The following is a 23,216-nucleotide window of genomic DNA, read 5'->3' as shown; positions in this document are numbered from 1 at the left end:
GGGTGATCTCCCTCATCATCTACGATTTGGTGCCGATCCTTGTTGGCTTGTGAAGGAGAACTGATCAGGTTGCTTAGCCTGAGCATGTCTTCGAATTCTGCGGAATTCTTCTCTCTGGATCGGGCTCCTCGGAGTCAAAGGTTGGAGAGCTTTATTCAATTTGCATCTACTACTGGATTTCTTATAAGGCGGAGTTCTTTCTATTGTTCTGCTGTGATTGCGTGAATGATCCTCTAATTAATTTGCTCAAGTGCTGGTGCCATCGTGCTTCTATATTTGATCTCGCCAATATATATTGGTTTGTACTCTTGCTGCTGTGTGAGTGCTTTTATTGGCCGTGGGATAGGATTGTTTTGCTTGCTGGTTTTTCAGAGAAGTCCAGCTCAAACTATCTTGGACTTACTTAGCGTCCATTTTGATGCATTCGAGAGACACGCACATGCTGCTGGTTACTGAATTTTTGCCAAGCCTATAAGTTTATGTATGTTACTGTTTCCCATACGGTAATAGGGTTGATTGATAGTTTAAAGACAATACAATTATTTTTGCTGGTACATTAGTTCGGTAGAATTCAGAGAAGGAATTTTTATTGGTTCTTGGTAGCGTGAAAGATTTGAAAACTGAGGGCATCGTGTAGAATACTCATAACCTAACCAACATCGCGACCTGGCCACATCCTGACATGTGGGCCCTCCCAAGTGGGCGTGCCAGGATAGCAGAGACACACGTGTTAGATCAAGTATCAAACACGACACCGAAAGATGGCCTTAATCGTCTACTCCTCTAAAAACATATTCCCCTACGTTACGTCAGGAGAAGGCCTAAGTTATAGCACCACTTAATGACTGTGAGGACTGAGGAGCACGCACTGCAAAGAGGTAGGTTGGAGAGGGAGATGAGGGCAGTGTAATATTGGGAAGTTGGGAGTAGCTCGAGACTGGAGCGAGCTACGACGTCAAGGCGACGTCCCATGCATGCCATGCGGTGAAAGAAAGTGATGCTGGGGCGAGGGAAGATGAGACCGGTGAATAGAAATTAGATAGGAATATTTCATAAAACCAAACAAAAATATTGCTGTTAGATAGGAGTATATTGTTTACAAAGCCCATGAAAGATGACACGATCCTCGTGGCTTAATAGACGGTAGCCATCTCCACAATGGTCAAGCCGAGTCAAGCTCCGGCTCCGACCCCATTGGCTCGGCCCGGCTCCTGCTGGTCCAACACGTGTCACCCATCAAACACGGCTCCCTAATTATCTAGCTCCCGCTTGGCGCTAATGAGCTAAACAGACAGATAATCTCCCACTAACCAGTCAGGCAAAAAGCAACCTTTTTCCTAATCAATCAGTGGGGGAAGAACAAAGCGAGAGAGAGATTAGATTAGACAGCCACGTCCCTCCTGTCTCCCCCTCTCCTCGCCTCTGCTCACCAATCGCACCGCCCCCCGTAGAGATCTGATTGCGCTCCTGCGCGTTCTTATCTTCTCCTCTCGTTTTCCAAACTGTCACCGTATCTTCTTCCGATTCTGCTGGCCGTAGCGCGCCCGCCTATCCTTGCTTCATCATTGAACAATATAGTTTTCTTGTTCTTTGGTCCCTTCTCCGTCGATTCGTTCTTGATTCTTGGATGATTCAGCCACATGTGTGTTGGTTATTAGCAATCAATCGGCATTGAGTTCATCTTGTTGTCCTCCCGTTTATTTGGCTTCGGTTTCCGGCATGGATTCTTGATTGTGTGCTTGGGAAGTTGGAACATCCGACGAGGGTAGCGCGGTTCTTGGTGGTGCTGTGCGCGGGCAATGGCGTCAAGGGACTTCATGGGCGTGTTCGGCGGCCGTGGCGGCGAGCGGGCGCAGCCGGAGGACGCCGCCGTCGAGTCGGACGACATTGAGCTCAGCCTGGGTCTGTCACTTGGTGGCCGGTTCGGCACGGAGGCCCAGCGGCCACGGCTGGCGCGCTCTTCGTCCATCGCCTCCGTCTGCTCGGTGTCCTCCCTGGGCGGGGACGGCAACAGCGACCCGTCCCCCGCGGCGCCGCTGCCGCTGCTGCGCACGAGTTCGCTGCCCACGGAGACCGAGGAAGAGCGGTGGCGCCGCCGCGAGATGCAGAGCCAGCGGCGCCTCGAGGCCCGCCGGAAGCGTATCGAGCGGCGGAGCTCCATGGGCTCCTCAGCCTCGGTGCCGTCCAAGCCCGGCGGCGACGCGCCCGTGGCCGTCGTCAACAGGTTGCGGGCGAGGATGTCAATTGGGTCACAGGGAAGCAGCTCTGCCAACACAACAGATCAAGGTATATCATGTTATCTCCTAATTGTTGATGCCTCTAAGTTTCTATCTTTGTTCAATTCCTCGTGTTCAGTTACTATCATGGTTTTGTTGTTGCTAGTTGTTCTTGATGGGATGCAAGCTTGTTCAAAAATTCCAACTTGCTACATTACTAATGAATTGGTCAGTTTTGGTTATGTAAACCAGATCCGGCAGTAGACGGGTTGAGTTCAAAATGGCAGTGTGCCACCCCGGTTTCACTAGGATCGCCACATCAAAGGCTAGTCCAACACCTGTGTGACTAACGGCCACAATCCGAGTCCCGCCAACTGCACATTTGATGGGTTTATTGTGTATATTCTGGGATTTAATCCCGTAATCGCTCAGTTGCTCATCCTTAAGGATAACCAACCATGCCCTTGAAAAGATGGCTTCGATCATAATTGTGCAATATGCCAACATGTGATGAGAACTTTACAACCGAGTGCCTATATTTGGCATGCCATAATGTAACAGTGAGATGTAGAACTTCGTGAACTGAACCAAAGATAGCAAGGTAGCTAGTGCAATGCTATCATTTCAAACAATGCATCCCACAAGCTCTAGTTGTATTTTGGGAAGCCAATTTTTTAGCACTCCATTCTGAAGTCCAAACATGGCCAAAAGATCCAGATGTTATGTTTTATGAGCTGCTCTCGTCTTACTATTGTGGAAACTATTGCATCAATGTTATGGATTTAATGTCATTCATGTAAGTTTAATCGGAAATTAAGTTGAACTTGATTGGAAAATTCCAAAAATGGACTTATCTAGGCCCGCTCCAAACCAAATACTCTATCGGATGCACATGTAGTGATATTACTCCTCTTTCATGCTAATCTGGCTGCCAATTCTCCCTCATCTGCATATCAGCCACAACCACACAGCCTCCAAACTGTCATTGACCTTTTATTCACCTCCCCTATCCATAGCTGCGTCCAAACTTGTGTTATACTTTTTGCTCCCCTCCACTATTCAATGTTCACTAGTGTCAGAGGGTTAACTCCTGTCGCAGGGATCCTGAGGGACCTCTTTTTAGAGATTCGGCTGGGGGATGATCCTAAATATGTTCGCCGGAGAAATAAATGGATATGAATGCGATAGCCGGTGGGGTGGAATGATCTAATACGGAACGGAGTAAATGCGCTGGTGTTTAAACAGGTTCGGACCGCACGGAGGCGTAACACCCTACTCCTGTATGGATACTATAAATGCCTTAAGAATGTCCCTCAAGGATGTTACTGGTTACAAGAATGTTATCTATCTTAGAGTCTGGGGCTCCTTGTTCTTCGGTCTGCTCTTCTCTTCGCTACCTCGAAAACTTCTATGGGATCGTCTAACTTGTCGAGCTTGCTCAGAGATTTCAAAGCTTCAAAAACTGAGCGATTGATTCACCTCTCTGAGTGTCCGCCCTGTGTCCGTGCTGCCGGCGGCTTTAAATACCCGCCGGCAGTAGCGTGCCCCGTGCCCCGAACGGGAGGGGAGAGCACGAGTTCCGAGACACCATAAATGGAAAGGGCGTCATTATAGCCTTTATGCGAGATGACCAGGGGTGAAAAATACGTCCCACGCCCGGTCATCCGTCACCATAAATGCACTGGCAACGGACGCCGTGGAGAGGGCCCACCGGGCAGCCGCGGAGCGGCCCGGCGTGCCCGCCCTGTCTTGTTCTCCTGGCACAGCAGCGCGGCAGACGGAACGCCTCGGCCCTTACGATGTTATCCCGAGACGGCCCGGATGGCACGGGATGGGACCCGTGCATTCAATGACCCTACGCCCTTCTGTCAGAATGTGGCAGGAGCTGACACCGAGCATGGCGGGAGCAGTTGGAGGTGACAGGCCACGCGCACTCTTTAAATGCGGCCTTGGGCCTTTGACTGGCTGACACCTCATCAGTGGGCCCCTCGGGGGCCACTGTCGGGGGGCTCTCAGAGTCGTCGGGGAACCGAGTGCTCGGGGGTCACTGCTCACCTCCCCGAGCACTCTCTCCCGAGAATGCCCTTTCTTGATCGTCGGGGAACCGAGTGCTCGGGGGTACTGTTCACCTCCCCGAGCACTCTCTCCCGGGCACGCTTGTACGGATACTCGGGGGACCGAGTGCTCGGGGGCCGCTGCACGCAGCCCTGAGCACTCTCTCCTGGAGCTTCCTTCTGTGGGTCCTCGGGATACTTGGGTGCCCAGGGGACCACTGCTCGCGGCCCCGGGCACATTTTTCCCGGTACTTAGCTTTCCTGATCGTTGGGGGACTCGGGTGCTCGGGGGCCACCGTACACCTTCCCGAAGACTTTCTTCCCGGCACTTAGACTTCGTAGATCATCGGGGAACTTGGGTACTCGGGGACCACTGACTGTGGCCCCGAGCGCCCTCTCCCGGGACTTAATCTTTTTTACTTCGCGGAGGAGACTCCGCGGGATGGCGCCATGTGGCGGATTGCTGGCCTGACCTCGGGATTCGGGGACCCTCGGTTTCTGATTCACCGACAGCAGCCCCCGGGCCCATTGGCAGGCGATGGCCCAGAGACTGCGGATGGGCCCTTCGTCGTCAACGAGGCCGAAGCCAGTACTGACGCCACGCGGTGAGCTTTTAGATGGTGGCCCCTTCGGTCTGGGCCTCTGGTACGGCCCAACGGGGAACCGAACGGACGCGAGTCCAGACGACTCCCGAGGCGTGTGATAACGGGACGGGCGGCGCATGATAACGAGGCAGGCGACACGCGTGGCAACTGCGCAAAGCGAGGAAAATACGCCTGGCAACTGCTGACACCCGCACGGCCTGAGGGAGATTCGCCTGGCGGTTACGCTGGTCGAGGAAACCGTCCCGCCGAGCGCACCGCGGCAGGCGATGTTTGAATTTTCCTGGGGTATAAAAGGAGGAGGGGAGCGAACCGCCCCCCTCTTTACGCCATCTTGCGATCAAGCTCTTGCCTTCCTTGCCCTCCTGAGCTCTAGACTTTCCTTAGGCGATCAGAGCATCCCTCTTCCCCCAGCGTCCAAATCATCCCCCACCCTGACGAGATGTCGAGAGCAGGAGGAAGCCGCAGCGACAGGACTCCCGACGGCGTGCTGCCGGAGTCCCGCCTTGTGAACGAGGAGGCGGCGGACAGGGTGTGGAAGCTGATGGTGCCCGAGGGCCAGCGGGGGGCCTCGGTGGTGACGCCGGCGAACTTCCCGCCGGCGACGGACCGTCCGGGGCGCATCGTCCTCTTCACTTCCTTTGTGGCGACCGGGCTAGTGCCACCATTCTTGATGTTCTTTCTCCAGATCCTGGATACGTTCGGGATCTAGTTGGTGCATCTCAGCCCCAACTCCGTCGTCATCCTGGCGGTCTTCGCCCACCTCTGCGAGATGTTCGTGGGGGTGCCGCCGTTGGTGGCGCTCTTCCGGCACTTCTTCGTGCTGCGATCGGTCGGGAAGAAGAGAGGCCTCTCCACCGCGAACGTCGCTGGCTGCTGCAACTTCTGGCTGCGGGACGGCCTGGGGGAGCAGTACATTCCCCAGGTGCGCAGAGCAAGTGGGAGGACTAGCGGCGCGACTGGTTCTATGTCGACGTCAGCCCCCACGACCGTCTGACCCTGCCGGAGATAGCGGCGGAACCCCAGAAGGCGATCTGGGAGGTGCCACCGCAGGCGGACGCGCGGATGGCGCTGGTCCTGGAGCGCATCGACTTCCTGCGCCAGGCCGGGCTTACTTCGGTGATGGTGGTGGTGGACTACCTGCGCCGTTGCCTGGTGCATCTGCGGGAGCAGGCCAGGCCCTGCTGGTTGTACACCGGCTCCCAGGACATCACTCGGACCCAGATCGGTGCGGAGTGGGACCTGGACAGGGCGGTGCTAAGGGGCCTGCTCTGGGTGGTGATCGGGGTGGAAGACCTGAGCTGGGCGGAGCTCCCCTGGAAGGAGCTAGCGCTCTGTGCTGACCCTGACCGGGTGGCGCTACAGGCGAAGCTGCCGGAGTTCGACGCCCAGGGACTGGTCGACCGGCCGGGGCACCGGAACCCCGGGACTATCCAGATTCCCGGGGTGGACGAGGCGGCCGGCAAGGAGGCCGCAGGCGATCCGGCGCAAACCAGTGGCCCGGGGGCCGCAAGCGGCGAGCCGCAGGCTAGCGGTGGGGCGGCTGGAGGTAGCAGCCGCCAGGCCGGAGGAGGAGGCGCCGCCGACAGTGGGGCGGTGATAGCGCCGGGGGAAAGAGGGAAGCACCCCCAGACTTTCGATCCTACGCCAGCGTCCCCGCCGTCGCCGTCGCCTGGCGAGGAGGGAGGCTGGGGCGGTCAGTCGTCCAGCGCGGGGCCGTCGGCGGGGGCGGCATCTGCGGTTCTGGAACCAGACTTTGATCTGCTTGGGCCTGGTCTGGATCTCGGAGACCGCACAGCGGCCCCGCAGAGCCCCCCGCGAAAGAGGAGGAGGGAGGACTCCGGGCCAACGCCATCGGGCCCGGGGTACAGGATCCTAGAATCGAGGTGGCAGTACCGAAGACCCAAATCCGCGTAAGTTTCCCCCCCCCCCTTTTTTCCTGAGCATGCCTTGCCCAGAGCGAGTTTGGAGACTAACCTCGTTCTTCTTTTGTAGGCCGCCTACGAGCGCCGCCGAAGACCAAGGACGGTCGGAGGCGCTAAGGCCGACTCCAGCCCCCGAGCCGAGCGTGCCTGAGCCAAGCGCGCCAGTGGAGCCAGAGCCACTGAGCGTGCCAGCCGAGACGGAACCACAGCCGCCGCCCAGCCCCGAGCGGGTGGCAGCGGCCGTGCCCGAGCAACCGACGCCGGCTGAGTTCACCCCGAGTGTGTCGAGCGTGGGGCAGACTACCTCGTCATGGGCGGTGCCTGCATGGCAATTTTCGGGGACCCCGAGCCCCTCGGAGGAGGCTCGCAGGGGACCCCGTGCCCAGCCGTCGCCCAGCCGGCCCACCGACCCCCTCCCAGTCGTGCTAGGAAGCGCCCGGGAGGTGATCAGGCAGCTGGAGGTGGCCGTGGCGGGAGAGATGATGCAGCTTGAGGCGAACCGCGCTACCCTTGCCGCGGAGAGGGAGCGGCTTGTCACGGGCTGGCGCCTTTTTGAGGCCCGCGTCGCCACGGCACGCGCCGCCAATGAGAGCGAGCGGCGCGCTCTGGAGGAGGAGCGGAAGGCCCTAGAGGGCATTCGCACGAAGGTCGTGCAGGAGCGGGAAGAAGCCGCCCGCCTGGCCGAGGCGTCGCAGCAGCAGGCTGTCGTGGCGCTCACCAGGGAGAGGCAGGCGCAGGCGTGGGAGGAGGTGGTCCTAGCCCGCGAGAGGACGGCGAAGGCCTCCCAGGCTGACTTGGCCCGCCAGAAAGGCGAGGCTGACCAGATCCGAGCTGAACTCCAGCGCCGGGAGGAGGAGCTCCAGCACCGGGAGGAGGACATCGCAATCAAAGAGACCGACGTCAGCATCACGACGGCGAATCTGGAGGCCCGGGAGGAACTGCTGATCCTCCGGGAGACGGAGGCTGCTGAGGCGATGCTGGCCTCAGCCGCTCGGGAGGAGCGGGCCGCCAAGTGGGAGTTGGAGCTGACCGCCCGTGAACAGGCCCTCTCCGCCCTTGCAGAGCGGGTGAAGCAGGCTGAAGCCCAGGCGTCCGGCGCAGCCGGGGGTCAGGGCCTCGAGGAGCGGCTGCAGGGCGTGACAGAGGAACTCGAGACCGCCAAGACCGAACGGGCCAACGTGAAGCTGATGCTGGAAGACGTCCTTCGGCAAGCGCAGAGGTCCGTGAGGGTGGACGGGCTCGGGCGAGTCCACGTGGAGGCTAAGGGGACAGGCATATTCCACATTGCCCTTGGCTTCCAGTGAATTAGCCAGCGCCTCGAGGCGCTCCCCCAGGCCGTCCAGGAGCTAGCTGCCCGGGAAGGGCGAGGCTTGGCCCAAGCGGTGGCCGAGCATGTCCTGGCCTGCTACCGAAGCCGGGACCTGAACTTCCCGCTGGAACCAGCTCAGGAAGGGGTGGTCGAAGCCGAGGAGGAGGCCGCCCAGGAGGCAGTTCGGGGCGCCGCCGCCGAGGTGGCGGCCTGCTTCACGCGAGAGGCGCCGCCGACTCCGGACCCGGGGAGCAGCGGCGAGGGCTCCGACTTAGAGTAGGCTTTTGTAGTTTTTCTTTTTCTTTGACTTGATGTAAATATGGGAGTGATCCCTCAGAATAGTTGTCCTTTTTGTGAATATAATGGAAGCCTTTCTTTGGGGTTGCAACTCCAGTATTCTTCTGAATGCTTGATGAAGTTTCTGTTCTTTTCACTTGATGCCTCGAGAAGTACTCAGTCAGACCGGGCCCGACCTTTCCCTCCCCGAGAACGAAGTCGCCCCGACCACTCGTCGCCCGAGCAGTGAGGCCTTCTCAGCGCGTTCAGCCCTGAGCCCTCGCGAGGCTGCAACGGCTAAGTCAAAAGACAAAGGCACGAACTTCCCTGCTCGGGAGATAGATCGATCCAGCACGGAGCACGCCACGACTAGTGAACACTTTCCCACTCTGTGACCACTCAGCAAGTAGACTGGAGACACGTGCGGGCGGGAATGCTACCAAGAGTCCCCACGGTTTGGTGGTGCTCGGGCTAGGATGGACCGGACCGAGCACCGACAGCCCGCCCCCAAGGTCTAGGCTCCCGACCGCTCGAGCAGCTCGAGCCGTGAGATAACCCGAGAACCCCAGATGCTCGGTAGTGCCCGGGGCCTTTTAAGCGGACCGAACACCATGACCACCATGAAAGACTTCGGTCAAACATTGCCGTATGTACGGTACACCTTTCTACTGTCTGTTCTGTCGTTCCAGGAAAAAACGGACATGTGGCAGGGTTTTGTGCGCGAGGAGACCATCTCGCCGAACAGATTAGAGTACGAGGGCCCGCGAGGACAACTCGGGAACAATATATTGCTGAATGTAAATTCGTGTGAATTTAACTACTCACCGGACAGCTGTCAGCTTTTCGGCCAACCGATCCAGGAGAGGCATGAGCTCCGATCTCGCGGTGCCCGGGAACTTGGTTCCCACGGCTGGGGCGCCCGAACAGTGGGGGGCGCAAGGGGGGCCCGGGATTAGGCGATCCCGATCACTCATGCCTGAGCAGTAGGACCACCCGAGGACCCTTAGGGCCGAGCAGCGACCTGGGCACTGAGGCCCTCGCAGTCGAGCCGCTTTTGCTTTTGATTGTCGATCTGTGACTTGAGAAAAATAGAGAAATTCTTTGCTTGGTGCACTCTGTTAGTGCGGTACTCATTATAGATTGCTCTCGTTTTTTACCTAAGACCTCTCGAATGCCCAGACCGGCGGACAAAAGCAGGCAGAGGCATAACCCAGAGGTCCTATGGTTCAGTGGCGCCCGGGTATGACAGACCAGACCAAGCACCGACAGCCCGCCCTGGGGCCTAGGCTCCGGACTACGTGAGTGGCTCGAGCAATAGGATTACCCGAGAACCCCAGGGACTCGGTAGTGCCCGGGAGCCTGCCACGACACCGAACACCACAGCCTACCACAACAGACGTAAGTCACCGGCAACTGCCCGCGCGCATACCGATCGGGATTCTTTTATCAACGGGGAAAATGAGAGAGTGAACTTTTCTCGCACAATCGAGCATCTCACCAGACAGATTAAACATATGGAATCCAGAAAAATAAAATTTTGACATAAGAACGGCACATTGATATATGTATTGTATTGACAATTTTTTTACAAGGTTGGGTGACTTACCCAGTTAGTGGTAGCCCCCGATCAACTTGGGCGGGGGGGAAGTCCCCGGCCTGGTTGACATGAGCCTGCAAACATGGCCATCTACGGGAAAAACTTGCGCAGGTGCTCGATGTTCCATGGGTTGGGGAGCGGCTGCCCATCTTCTGCAGCCAACCGAAAGGAGCCTTCTCGCGGGACACCGATCACGGTAAAGGGGCCTTCTCACATAGGGGATAGTTTATTCCTTCCTTCGCGCGATTGGACGCGTCGGAGAACTAGATCCCCCACCTTGAGAGACCGGGCCCGGATGTGATGCTGGTGGTAGCGCCGCAGGCTTTGCTGGTAGCGGGCTGCCCGGACGGTGGCACGCCGTCGGCGCTCTTCCAAATAGTCGACGTCGTAGCGCCTTTGCTGCTCCTATTCGCCTTCAGAGTAGGCATGCGCCCGAGGGGAGCCTAGAGTAAGCTCGGAGGGGAGGACCGCCTCAGCACCATACACAAGTAAGAAAGGAGTCTCCCCGGTAGCGCAACTTGGCGTAGTCCGATTGGCCCATAGCACGACAGGCAGCTCGTAGATCCACCCTTTCCCGTGCTTTGTGAGCACGTTGTAGGTCCGGGTTTTGAGCCCCTTCAGTATCTCCACGTTGGCGCACTCGACCTGCCCATTGCTCCGAGGATGAGCGACGGAGGCGAAGTAGAGCTTGATGCCGAGGTCTTCGCAGTAGTCCCCGAACAGGGCACTTGTGAACTGAGTGCCATTGTCGGTGATGATCCGGTTCAGGACACCAAAGCGACTGGTGATACCGCGGATAAACTAGAGCGCTGTGTTCTTGGTCACCTTGACGACTGGAACCGCCTCCGGCCACTTGGTGAATATGTCGATGGCGACATAGAGGTATTTATAGCCCCCGATTGCTCGGGGGAATGGACCCAGAATGTCCAGCCCCCAGACCGCGAAAGGCCATGACAGGGGGATGGTTTGAAGAGCCTGAGCTGGCTGGTAAATCTGCTTTGCGTGGAACTGGCACGCCCTGCAGCGCCGAACCAGCTCGAAAGCATCCTGGAGGGCTGTAGGCCAGTAGAAACCTTGCCGGAAGGCCTTCCCGACCAACGTGCGGAACGATGCATGGCCACCGCACTCGCCCTCATGGACCTCAGCGAGAAGCTCGCCGCCTTCTGCCCGGGTGATGCATTTCAGGAGGATGCCACCTGCGCTACGCCGGTAGAGATCCCCATCTACTATAGCATAGCGTTTGGACTGCCGAGCAACTCTGTCAGCAGAAGCCTCATCCCCGGGGAGGAACTTTTCCTTCAAGTACCCTCGGATCTCGTCCATCCACGAGGCATCTTGAGAACTGACAGCAAGCGCAGCGCACTCACCGGACGGCGGCACCCTGTTGGGGCTTCCCACTGAGGGCGCCGCCGGGGTCCCCTGAATTGAGCTCGAGGTTTCTCCTTCGTCCTGTTCGGCAGGCAGGACGGAAGGTCGTGTGAGTCTTTCTTCAAAGACTCCGGCAGGGACGCGCGCACGGGAGGAGGCCAAGCGAGAGAGGTCATCGGCCAGAGTGTTGTCGCGGCGAGAGATGTACCGCAGCTCCAGGCCGTCGAAGCGCTTCTCCAGCTTGACGACGCACCCGGAGCCTTCTCGGTTCCAGAGAATGGGCCCCAATGGGTACGTAGTAACCACCGAGACCTTATGCACCTAGAAGTAGTGGCGCAGCTTTCGGGAAGCGATGAGCACGGCGTAGAGCAGCTTCTGAGCCTGGGGGTACCTTGTCTTGGCCTCCCGGAGGACTTCACTGACGAAGTACATAGGTCACTGTACCCGGCGGGCCCGGGCTGCCGCTTCATCCGAGGGCCCGCTACAGCCCCCGAGCTCAGCGACGTGGTCGGGGTTGACCGGGTGCTCGGGCTCGACTCCCTGGTTGGGAGGAGCCAAGTGCAAGGGCTCGACCCCCTGCTCGGGGGGAGCCAAGTGCTCGGGCTCGACCCCCTGGTCGAGGGGAGCCGCGAGGACGGGGGAGTGCTCGGGGGCGGTCAGGAGCTGGGACCCAGCACCTGACCCTGTGCACTCATTGCGCTCCACCACCAGTACCATGCTCACGACCTGAGGAGTGGCCGAGACGTAGAGCAGTAGTGGCTCGCCTTCGGAGGGGGCCACCAGTACGGGTGGCGAGGTGAGATACTTCTTCAGATCGCGGAAGGCCTGCTCGGCCTTCGGCGTCCAGTCGAAACGACCGGTCTTCTTCAAAAGCTTGAAAAGGGGGAGTCCTCGCTCCCCGAGTTTGGAGATGAAGCGCCCGAGGGCCGGCATGCAGTCGGCGAGATGCTGAACCTCCTTGAGTCGAGCTGGGGGTCGTATCTGCTCGATGGCCTGGATCTTCTCTGGATTGGCCTCGATCCCTCAGCCCACGCCTGCAGTACTGGTGGGTGGTTAGCCAAGCTGAATGTGATCGGGGCATCCGACCACTTCAGGGGCCTTACGGCCTCTTCACTCGGGGTCGCCGAGCACACCTCGTGCCGCATGGTTTTGACGCTGCGGCGGGAGGAGGGCGTGTACGCGCCTCCGTCGATGAAGGCGACGGTGTGCTCAGGCTCCTGGAAGCCGAGCTCTGGGTTGTTGGGGGCGGCTTCATCGTCGCCACCCTGACGGGGCTCCTCGCGGTCCCTTTGGCACTACTCGATGAGGCCCTTGCCGTGCGGCACTCTGTGAGGTCATGCCACCTGGTCTGGTGAATCGGGCACCACTTCCCCGGCTCGGGCCCCGCAGGAGCAGGGGTCGGAGCCCTTGCGGGAGCCGGAGCCCTAGGAAGGGCTCGGGCTGGAGCCCTCGCGGGCGCGGGCCGTCTGTCGGCGGCCGCCCGGCGTGCTTGCTAGCGGTCGGACTCTTGAGCCGGCCCACGGGCGAGGCCCGGGGCTGGTTCGACGGGGACAGCCTCACGCCTCCTTCTCTTTTTCTTTTCCCGCCTGTCGGAGCGGGAAGGACCTGGTTGATCGGCGGCGGGGTGCTCAGGGCGCGGAACGTGCCACGCCCGAGCTTCCGCTGCCTTGGCGCACTTGTCGGCCAGCACAAAAAGTTCCGCGGTGGTCTCGACCTCGTGCGTGCCTAGCTTTTCGAGCATCCGCTCGTCGCGGACGCCCTGCCGGAATGCGACAATGACGGTGTGGAGGGTTATCCGCAAGATGGTGTTGTGGACCTGGCTGAAGCGCTGAATAAAGCGCCGCTGCGTCTCCCCCTCCTGCTGCTTGACGGCATGGAGGTCGCACTCCAGGCCGAGGCGCGTGAATGTGCCATGAAAATTAGTCACGAACTTGTGGCAAAGATCATCCCATGAGCTGATAGATCCTGGGGGTAAGTTCATAAGCCAAGAGCGGGCAGAGCCTCTCAAGGCAACATGAAAGTAGTTAGCCATCACCTTTTCGCTGCCACCAGCCGCCTGGACAGCGGTGGTGTATATCTGGAGGAACTCGACGGGGTCGATGGACCCGTCGTACTTCTCTGGCAGCTCGGGGCGGAACTTGGTGGGCCATTTGACCCGACGGAGTTCACTGGTGAAAGCTCGGCAACCGGTGCCGTACCCTGCGGCGTGGGCAGCACCCTTGGGTGGTGATCACCGGCGAGCTGGGGAGCCCCGGCGATCATGGGCCGGCAATGGTCCTCAGCTTCAGCCTCCTGCCCGGTCTCCCGCTGGCGCTCAAGAGTGACGTGCACGTCTTCGATGCCCCTCCGCTCGTTGAGGTGTAAGCGGAGGTCCTGGGTCCCGGAAGTGTCCAGGGGGGCGGCGCTCCGCCTGGAGGCCCCCCGGCCAGCGCGAACGCCACCCAACGATGGGCCGGTCCTAGTGGCGCCACGCTGGGTGGTGGCGCGGGAACTTTCGGCCAGCACCTGACGGCGGGCCGTGCCGACTAGGGTGGCGACTTCCTAGAGCCAGCGGCCCTCCGGGGTTTCCCCCGCCGCCTGGACTGGCGGATGCCTGAGGAGAGCGTGCGCCGCAAGCAGCGCGCTCCCGGGACTGGCCTCGTCGAAGGCGAGTCTACGCCGGAGAGGCGCCTGGCGCTGTCAAGACGCGGATATGGTGGCAGGAGTTTCGGCCGCCTGCTGGGGGTTGGGTGGTGCACCGGCGATGGCGGCGGCGGCCCTGCTGGGCCCAGCGCCCTGGTCCCCTTGAGAGGGGGATGCCGTGCGTGTAGATCGCGGCTGCTGCTGGGACGCAGCAGCGACTGGGGCCTCCTGTGCGAGGGGCTCCATTTCCCCGCTGGAGCTGGAGCCGAAGCGCTGGAGGCGATGACCACCGGCCATTTTTTCTACAGAAGGAAACAGACAAACAAGTTCAGGGTGGAATGATCTAATGTGGAACGGAGTAAATGCGGTGGTGTTTAGACAGGTTCGGGCCACACAGAGGCGTAACACCCTACTCCTGTATGGATACTATAAATGTCTTGAGAATGTCCCTCAAGGATGTTGCTGGTTACAAAAATATTATCTATCTTAGAGCCTGAGGCTCCTTGTTCTTCGGTATGCTCTTCTCTTCGCTACCTCAAAAACTTCTCTGGGATCGTCTAACTTGTCGAGCTTGCTCAGAAATTTCAAAGCTTCAAAAACTGAACGATTGATTCACCTCTTTGAGCGTCCGCCCTGTGTCCGTGCTGCCAGCGGCTTTAAATACCCGCCGACAGTAGCGTGCCCCGAACGGGAGGGGGGCACGAGTTCCGAGACACCATAAATGGAAAGGGCGTCATCATAGCCTCTGTGCGAGATGATCAGGGTTGGAAAAAATGCATACCACGCCCGGTCATCCGTCACCATAAATGCACTAGTAACGGGCGCCGTGGAGAGGGCCCACCGGGCAGCCGCAGAGCGGCCCGGTGTGCCCGCCCGGTCTTGTTCTCCTGCCACAGCAGCGCGGCAGACGGAATGCCTCGGCCCTTACGACGTTATCCCGAGACAGGCCGGATGGCACGAGATGGGACCCGTGCATTCAATGACCCCACGCCCTTCTGCCAGAATGTGGTAGGAGCTGACACTGAGCGTGGCGGGAGCAGTTGGAGGTGACAGGCCACGCGCGCTTTTTAAATGCGACCTTGGGCCTTTGACTGGCTGACACCTCATCAGTGGGCCCCTCGGGGGCCACTGTCGGGGGGGCTCTCTGAGTCGTCGGGGAACCGAGTGCTCGGGGGTCACTGCTCACCTCCCCGAGCACTCTCTCCCGAGAATGTCCTTTCTTGATCGTTGGGGAACCGAGTGCTTGGGGGTACTGTTCACCTCCCCTAGTACTCTCTCCCGGGCACGCTTGTACGGATACTCGGGGGACCGAGTGCTCGGGGGCCGCTGCACGCAGCCCCGAGCACTCTCTCCCGGAGCTTACTTCTGTGGGTCCTCGGGATACTTGGGCGCCCAGGGGGCCACCACTCGTGGCCCCGGGCACATTTCTCTCGGTACTTAGCTTTCCTGATCGTCGGGGGAATCGGGTGCTTGGGAGCCACCGTACACCTTCCCGAACACTTTCTTCCAGGCACTTAGACTTCGTAGATCATCGGGGAACTTGGGTACTCGGGGACCACTGACTGTGGCCCCGAGCGCCCTCTCCTGGGACTTAATCTTTTTTACCTCGCGGAGGAGACTCCACGGGATGGTGCCACGTGGCGGATTGCTGGCCTGGCCTCGGGATTCGGGGACCCCCGGTTCCTGATTCACCGACAACCAGCCTCTTCTTGACTTTGATATGCTGTCAATGGTCACAGCCACAAATTACCCATCACAACTTGAAGAATGAGTATGTTATGACCGGCAAGCAGTATAGCCAGCACACACATGGTTGATCCAGAGTCGGTTTAGGAGATGAGGGTCCAGTCGGTTTAGGAGATAATAGTCCAATTTGGTTTGATGATTTGAATCAGATTCAGTTTTGCGCAAATAAGACGATGTCACCGTGAACTAGCACCTCTCTCTCTCTCTCTCTCTCTCTCTCTCTCTCTCTCTCTCTCTCTCTGCCCGTCTATCTCCTGCTCACCTGCCCTTGTTCCTTCCTGTCGTGATCACCATGCCATGATCATGGTGCTAGTTCACAAGAACTTCAGGCCCCGGCCAAGGGTACAACATAGCTACAATCTACAGAGGTTAGGCCCTAGCAATTTGGTATCGGGGATGCCATGTTCTGACTCTGGCGAGGGCGCTAGCTCTTAGGCCGTGGACACCTTGGCTAAGGTGGTAGCCAACTTGCAGCTGAGCATGCAATATATCTTCGCAACAGATGGCTCGGATGTCCTCATAGGTGACCACCATGTCTTCGCAGCAATCGGTGGTTGACAAGTGCTCGCAGGATGCTTTGTCGCAGGTGGCAACAATACACACTAGCAGGCCAGCCAGTGTAGCAGCAACTTCTCCGACAACAACCCTACTGACAGCCACGAGTGTCACGTCAAGCATCCTACCATTGTCGCAATAGCCCCCTCCCCAACTGCAGCCCACCACCACCATCCAACACATCCAATTTCGCCACTCACCATCGCCCATCCTCACTTTTCCACCACTCTAATTTCCATCTGTTTCGCAGGCTAGCAGAGCCATGGACCATGGTCATACATGCAGCAACACCGGTGTGCCTCGTTTTCACAAGCTCGAGTTCTCGACCTTTGATGGCAAAGAGGATCCGCTTGTGTGGCTAAATCGCTGCAAACACTTCTTTCGTGGCCAACGTACACTAGAGAGTGACAAGGTATGGTTGGCGGCCTATCACCTTGTCGGCATAGCTCAACATTGGTACTATATGCTGGAACATCGTTGTCACGCCCTCCTGGGCGTGCTTCAAGGAGCTGTGCCATCTTCGTTTTGGACCACCACTTTGGAACAATCCTCTAGGCGAATTGGCGCATCCGTCTTTTCCAACTACAGTTGAAGGTTACGTGGAGAAGTTCCAGGATCTTTTTGTGTCGTGTCAATCCTCTCTCCTCGGCACAGCAGGTTCAATTGTTTACTGCAAGCTTGTCGGATCATGTTTGCATCGATGTTGAGCTTCAGGACCCGAAGGACCTCTAGGTGTGTATGAACGTTGTGCCTAGACAACAGATGGCTCTACTTCGACTATGCGCTCTCCAGCCCGCGCACCAAGCCGGGTGCTAGTAGTGCCCAAGCCACCTGGGGCACATGTATCGATCTTGGGTCTAGTTGCGATAACTCCCCCCCCCCACACCCGTTCCATCACCTGTCTCCGGCAGAACTAGCAAAGGCGCAAGGAGGGGCTGTGTTATAACTGTGATGAGCAGTATGTGCGATCATCGCTGTCAGCATCTCTTTTACATCAAGGTGACTGACTACGACGACGACGACGGCCCCGATGACACTGTCCGAGTGCTCCGGCAACCCGGTTGTCTCCCTTCACGCACTCACAAACATCTGTGTAGAGGAAACGATGTAGCTTCGTGTCATCATCAACAACTAGGAGCTTCTCGCGCTACTTGACTTCGGCTCCACCCACAACTTCATCAACGAGGTGCTGGCCCGTCACATCGGCCTATCGATCAGGCCGCGTACCGGCTTGAACGTTGCGATTGCCAATGGCGACAAGGTGGGTTGCGAGGGTCTGTGTGCTGACCTACCTATGCTCATAGACCTGGAAGACTTCAGGGTGGATTGCTACGCCATTCCATTGGGCGGCTACGACGTCGTCTTGGGGGTTCAATGTCTGCGTACCCTCAGGTCAATTTTGTGGGATTTCGATGACCTCTGCATGGTGTTTTGGCATGGTGACCGCTGGGTCTTTTGGAAAGGATTGGGTCCCCTCGGCAGGATATTCACTGGATGGAAGCTCATGCCATCCGCGGTGATGACTTGGACGGGCTGTTATGGGACTTCGACGGATTATTTGCAAAACGACATGGCTTATCGCCGCAATGCTCTCGTGATCACATGATTCATCTAGTGCTAGACACAATGGCATGGTGCATGCTACTTCACTAAGCTCGATCTTCGCTTCGGATATCATTAGGTGCGCATGCACCTCGTCAATATCGAGAAGATGACTTTCCAGATGCACCACGGCCACTTCGAGTGCCTGATGACACCTTTTGGGTTAACAATGCTCTATGATGTTCCATGCTTTGATGAATGATATGATGTGGTTGTTTCTACGCCAATTTGTACTAGTGTTTTTTTATGACATTTTGATTTACAATTCGTCTTGTTTGAAGCATCTACATCATGTTATGGCCGACTTTGAGTTCCTACGTCAACATGTGTTGTTCCTCAAGTGCTCCAAGTGCATGTTCGTCACATCATTTGTTGCTTATTTGAGCCACATCATCTCGGCAAACGGAATGGCCATGGATGGCGAGAAGGTTCAGGCTGTGGTCGACTGGTCGCGCCCCCACTCTGCTCAGGGCCTGCACAGCTTCTTGCACCTCGTTGGATACTACTGCAAGTTTATCTAGGACTTCAGCATCATCGCAGCACCACTAACAAAGCTCCTAAAAAAGGATATGTTTCAGTGGTCGCTAAAGGCGAATTCAACATTCCAAGCTCTTGAGGCCGCTCTCTCTAGTGCGTCGGTTTTGCAACTACTAGACTTCGACAAGCTCTTCATCATCGACTATGATGCCTCCAATATTATCCTTTGGCGCAATGCTCCACCAGGGCACTGGCGCTCTAGCTTTCTTCAATCATCCATTCATTGCTCGTCATGTCAAGCTCGCATCATAGTGCGAACTGATCGGTCTTGTGCAAGCAATCCATCATTGGTGGTCCTTACAGTCTCAAGTTTATATTGGACCAACACATGTCAACCATTCCACAACATTAGTTGATCAACAAGCTATTCGGGTTCGACTTTGCAATAGAGTTTTGACCATGGCGCCTCAACACTGTGGCCGATGCCCTCCCGCCGTGATGCTGACCAAAGGGAGCTCTTAGCCATCTTGAGACCCATGTTTCAAGTATTCAACAACATACGCCACGACGTGGAGGTCAACGCTGAGATGGTGGCTATGTGCGATAATATTACAGTCGGCGAGTTAGGTTCACTATGGCAGTTCGCCAACAGCTTGATCATGTATGGCCGTCGCGTGTTCCTGACCACATCGTCTTATTTGCGGCCGGCCTTGCTGCAGGCCGCACATTGCACTCGCCACAAGGGAATTCAGAAGATGCTCCATTGCTTGCAGGCAGACTTCTACATTCCGCATGATCGGCGGCTCTTCTGCGACTTCATCCATGTGTGTGTTGTCTGCCAACGCAACAAGATGGAGACTTTGCACCCTCCTGGCCTGCTGCAGCCCCTGGCGGTCCCCTCCAGTATATGGGTTGACATCTCCATGCATTCTGTGGAGGGTTTGCCCAAGGTGCACGTAAGTTTGTCATCCTCACCGTCATTGATCACTTCTCCAAGTACGCCCATTTCATCACGCTCGATCACCCCTACACAGCGGCTTCAGTCGTGCGCGCCTTCTTCGATGACATTGTGCGCCTTCATGGGTTTCTGATGTCCATTGTGAGTGATCGTGACCAAGTCTTTACAAGTCACTTTTGGAAGGATCTCTTCAAGATGGTAGGTGGACGTCTCCACATGAGCACAATGTTCCACCCACAATCTGATGGGTAGACGGAGGCTGTCAATAAGGTCATCACCATGTACTTGTGGTGCATCACAGGCAACCGGCCTCGCACATGGATGGATTGGCTTCCTTGGTCTGAGTACTGCTACAACACGTAATACCATTCATCTCTGTGTATGTTGCCATTTCGCGTGGTCTATGGCAGGCACCTGTTGACCCTCCTACCATGGATGCAAGGTGTAGCACAAGTGATTGCCGTTGACGACATGATCCGTGAGCGTGATGAGTTCTTGATGGTTGTCTGGGAACGTCTGCTTCAAGCCTAGCGGTACAGCAAGTAGTACTACAACGCACGGCATCGGGAGGCCGTCTTCAATGTAGGTGGCTGGGTCTGGCTTCATCTTCTTCACCGCCAGGCACAAACACTATCTACACGACTGGCAGGCAGGCTTGGATCTCGCTATGTTGGATCGTTTTAGGTGGTGTCAAGGGTGGGCTCAGTGGCCTACCACTTGCAACTTCCAGAAGGTGCCCAGCTGCATGATGTCTTCCATGTGGGCCTCCTCAAGCGCTATCATGGTGATCCGAGTGGGCTCAGTGGCCTACCGCCTGCAACTTCCAGAAGGTGCCCAGCTGCATGATGTCTTTCATGTGGGCCTCCTCAAGAGCTATCATGGTGATCCTCCTCCAGCTTTGCCGCATCTAGATAAGTGCTCTGCGCAAGCATCAGACGTGGTGTGTGGCATGTGTTGGTTCAATGGGACGATATGATAGCTACAAAAGTTACCTGGGAGCCCGTCCAGGATTTCAAGGACTACCCAGAGTTCCAGCTCGAGGATGAGCTATTGCCGGGGGGAGAGGGTGTATAGCAGCAAGGTTGATACAGGGTTGGTTTAGGAGATGAGAGTCTAGTCGGTTTAGGAGATAATAGTCCCAGTTGGTTTGGTGATTTGAATCAGATTCTGTTTAGGAGATAAGATATGGTTTGGTTAGTTTAAATCGGGTTAGAATTAGAGATAAGATTAGAGATAGAAGTGGATTTGAATGAGATCTTTGTAAGCCGGCTGGTATATCTCCTAGCCGGCTATATATACTCAACATTAAGCCATGATCAACTAAGCAATTAGTTTACCTCCTCTCTATCTCTCTCTCTCTCTCTCTCTCTCTCTCTCTCTCTCTCTCTCTCTCTCTCTCTCTCTCTCTCTCTCTCTCTGCCCGCCTATCTCCTACTCGCCTGCCCCTATTCCTTCCTCCCGTGATCATGACGCTAGTTCACAAGAAATTCAAGCCCTGGCCAAGGGTACAACACAGCTACAATCTATGGAGGTTAGGCCCTTTCAGAGTAGGTCTTTGTTGACGCGAAAAGTTGCCACGCCAAGACATTGAGCACCTCGTGTACAATATTCGACGAGTAACACCCAGGATACCCTGGTCGTGGCACTACGTCGTCGGAGCGCAGATGGCCGGTGGCTTGTCCTTTGTCGTTGGAATCAAGAACAGGAAGCAATATAGATTGGAAAAGAGAACGGGATTACATGAACTAGGCAAAAGACGAAGGGTAAAGTAGATTGATTTGATTGATTGGTTGATATCCTCAATCGACCACAACTCTCTCATATTTACAGGGCAGCAGGTCTTAGCAGTAAGAGATCAGGACTCTTAATTCAAACCGAACAAGACTTACAGATATAATTCGGCTATTCTTACCTGATTTCCAACTTTCTATAACAAACATATATTTCCTATTTGAACACGTAAAACTCTCATATATTTACCCAAATATGTTTTAATGTAGTTCGGCCTTTCTAGATTAGACCAACTCTTCCATCTGTCAGGAGACCAACTGCAGTAACAAACTATGATCACTGGTCGCCTGGTCATTGGTCTTGACCACTAATCATGTTCACTAGTTTGAAAATACTATTCACTGATCTAAAATCATTGTTCACTGGCCTGAAATCACTATTCACTGATCGGAGGCTACTGCTCATCTGGTCGCAATTACTATTTGCTGGTCGGAGTACTGCTCACTGATCGCATGTACTGTTCACGGTCAACCAGACAATTTCCAAAACCGAAATTCTTCACAATATGTCAATTTCGATCATCAACCGTCTTATAGTTTATGCCACACAAGTCTCACGAGTTTCGGCTCAAGTCAACGTATCTGATCAATTTCAAGCTTGGTGCAAACTGCAATTCAGGTGTTGGAATATAATTGCGGAGGAATCAGAACTTGTGTCGTTTCACTGCATGAAGTGAACTAACTAACTGGGAAAGCGATCTTGCACTTCTCCAACTGATGAACAAAAGAGAAATTAAATTCATCAGAAAAAGAGAATGATTTGTATATGTGGAATGTGGTTAGGGACAAAAATGTAGACAACACACCCATGTTGAAACTCAAGTTCATAACACGGTTGTATGTATGTGATATACTGGCAACAAAGTCTTGTATCACATTGCACAGTGCCCAAGGTTAGTTGAATACATGCTATTTGGCTATCTGACAAGTGATAACCATGCCCTTTCGAGACTGACTCTCCCCTCGTCAATGAAAAATCAATTGCCATTTCTCCTCACTGTGCAACTGGTTCCATGGAGTTCAGTTGCTAGTTGGCTATCTCCGAATTGATCTTGATAAGGGGTGCTTCAACTTTAATTAATAAGCCACTATGACTTGATTAAACAATCCAATTCTGGATGGTTCATCTTGATTTATATCATGTAAGACGCACATACAATCTACAACTTCTATATGTTTGCATTTGCAAAGTGCATATCAAAAGTTTCATTCATTTGAATCATTGCCCTCTTAGCCTTTCTGAAGTTTCCTTTTTTTAGTGCATTTTGATATTTGATTGGTATTCCATTCTGTTATTGGTACTTTAAACAAATAATCTTGCATTGTCAGTGTGATGTCAAGAATAAAAAGATCAATCAAGTCCAGAATAAACTGTTCCTCCAATTTCTGCTTGCATTCCCCCCATCATGGAATCTCAAAATCTTGCCATTTTCTTCCCAGGTCTTGGTGGAAGTGCAGTTTGCCAGTCCACAGACGCGAGTCGTCCATCAACCTCAGATAGTACCAATCAAAATAACGTACTTCCTCCACCGATCACAGCAACTGGGAAGCCACTAAACAGCACTGCGACAGAGCAACCTCAACTGCGGACGCTTGGGTCCCTGACAATGCGAACAAGCAGCAGCGGGGACATCAGGAAGATCATGATGGAGGACATGCCAATGGTCTCCTCCAAGGTTGAAGGGCCTAACGGCAAGAGGATTGATGGCTTCCTGTATAGGTACAAGAAAGGCGATGATGTGAGGATAGTATGTGTCTGCCATGGTAGCTTCCTCACTCCTGCAGAGTTTGTGAAGCACGCTGGTGGTGGTGACGTCTCGAACCCGCTTAGGCATATTGTCGTCAACCCCTCGCCGTCCGTGTGCATGTAATCGTGAATTACACCCAGAAAGGTCTTTCTTGGTGTTGTTACCTGTAGGCTCCCTGTTTCCGTGAATTCAACGTAATAGTGTCTCCGTGTTTTACATAAATTAAGAGAATGACAGCAAATTCATATCATATGCAAATGTTGATTGGCTGGTTTACAAGAAGACGAGGATTTAGTTCTGGACTGCAAGATGCGAGCCATGTCTGGTCCCGGGAGGACTAGTGAGTCTTCATTGCTATTTTCTTGTGAAAT

The 23,216-nt window shown here is 55.7% G+C and overlaps 1 protein-coding gene across 1 annotated transcript; it reads left to right on the top strand.

The window, feature by feature from the left end:
- The first annotated feature begins 1,300 nt into the window (after positions 1-1,300).
- LOC133915933 (ninja-family protein Os03g0419100-like) lies at positions 1,301-23,143 on the top strand. Its single transcript, XM_062359342.1, has 2 exons — positions 1,301-2,286; positions 22,538-23,143. Exons 1-2 carry the CDS (start codon positions 1,800-1,802, stop codon positions 22,966-22,968), a joined length of 918 nt encoding a protein of 305 aa, XP_062215326.1. The 5' UTR covers positions 1,301-1,799; the 3' UTR covers positions 22,969-23,143.
- The last annotated feature ends 73 nt before the right edge of the window (positions 23,144-23,216 follow it).

Source organism: Phragmites australis, chromosome 4 (genome assembly GCF_958298935.1).
Source record: "Phragmites australis chromosome 4, lpPhrAust1.1, whole genome shotgun sequence".
NCBI lineage: Eukaryota > Viridiplantae > Streptophyta > Magnoliopsida > Poales > Poaceae > Phragmites > Phragmites australis.
Note: the sequence above shows the minus strand (reverse complement) of the source record. Positions and strands in the feature narration are given on the sequence as shown.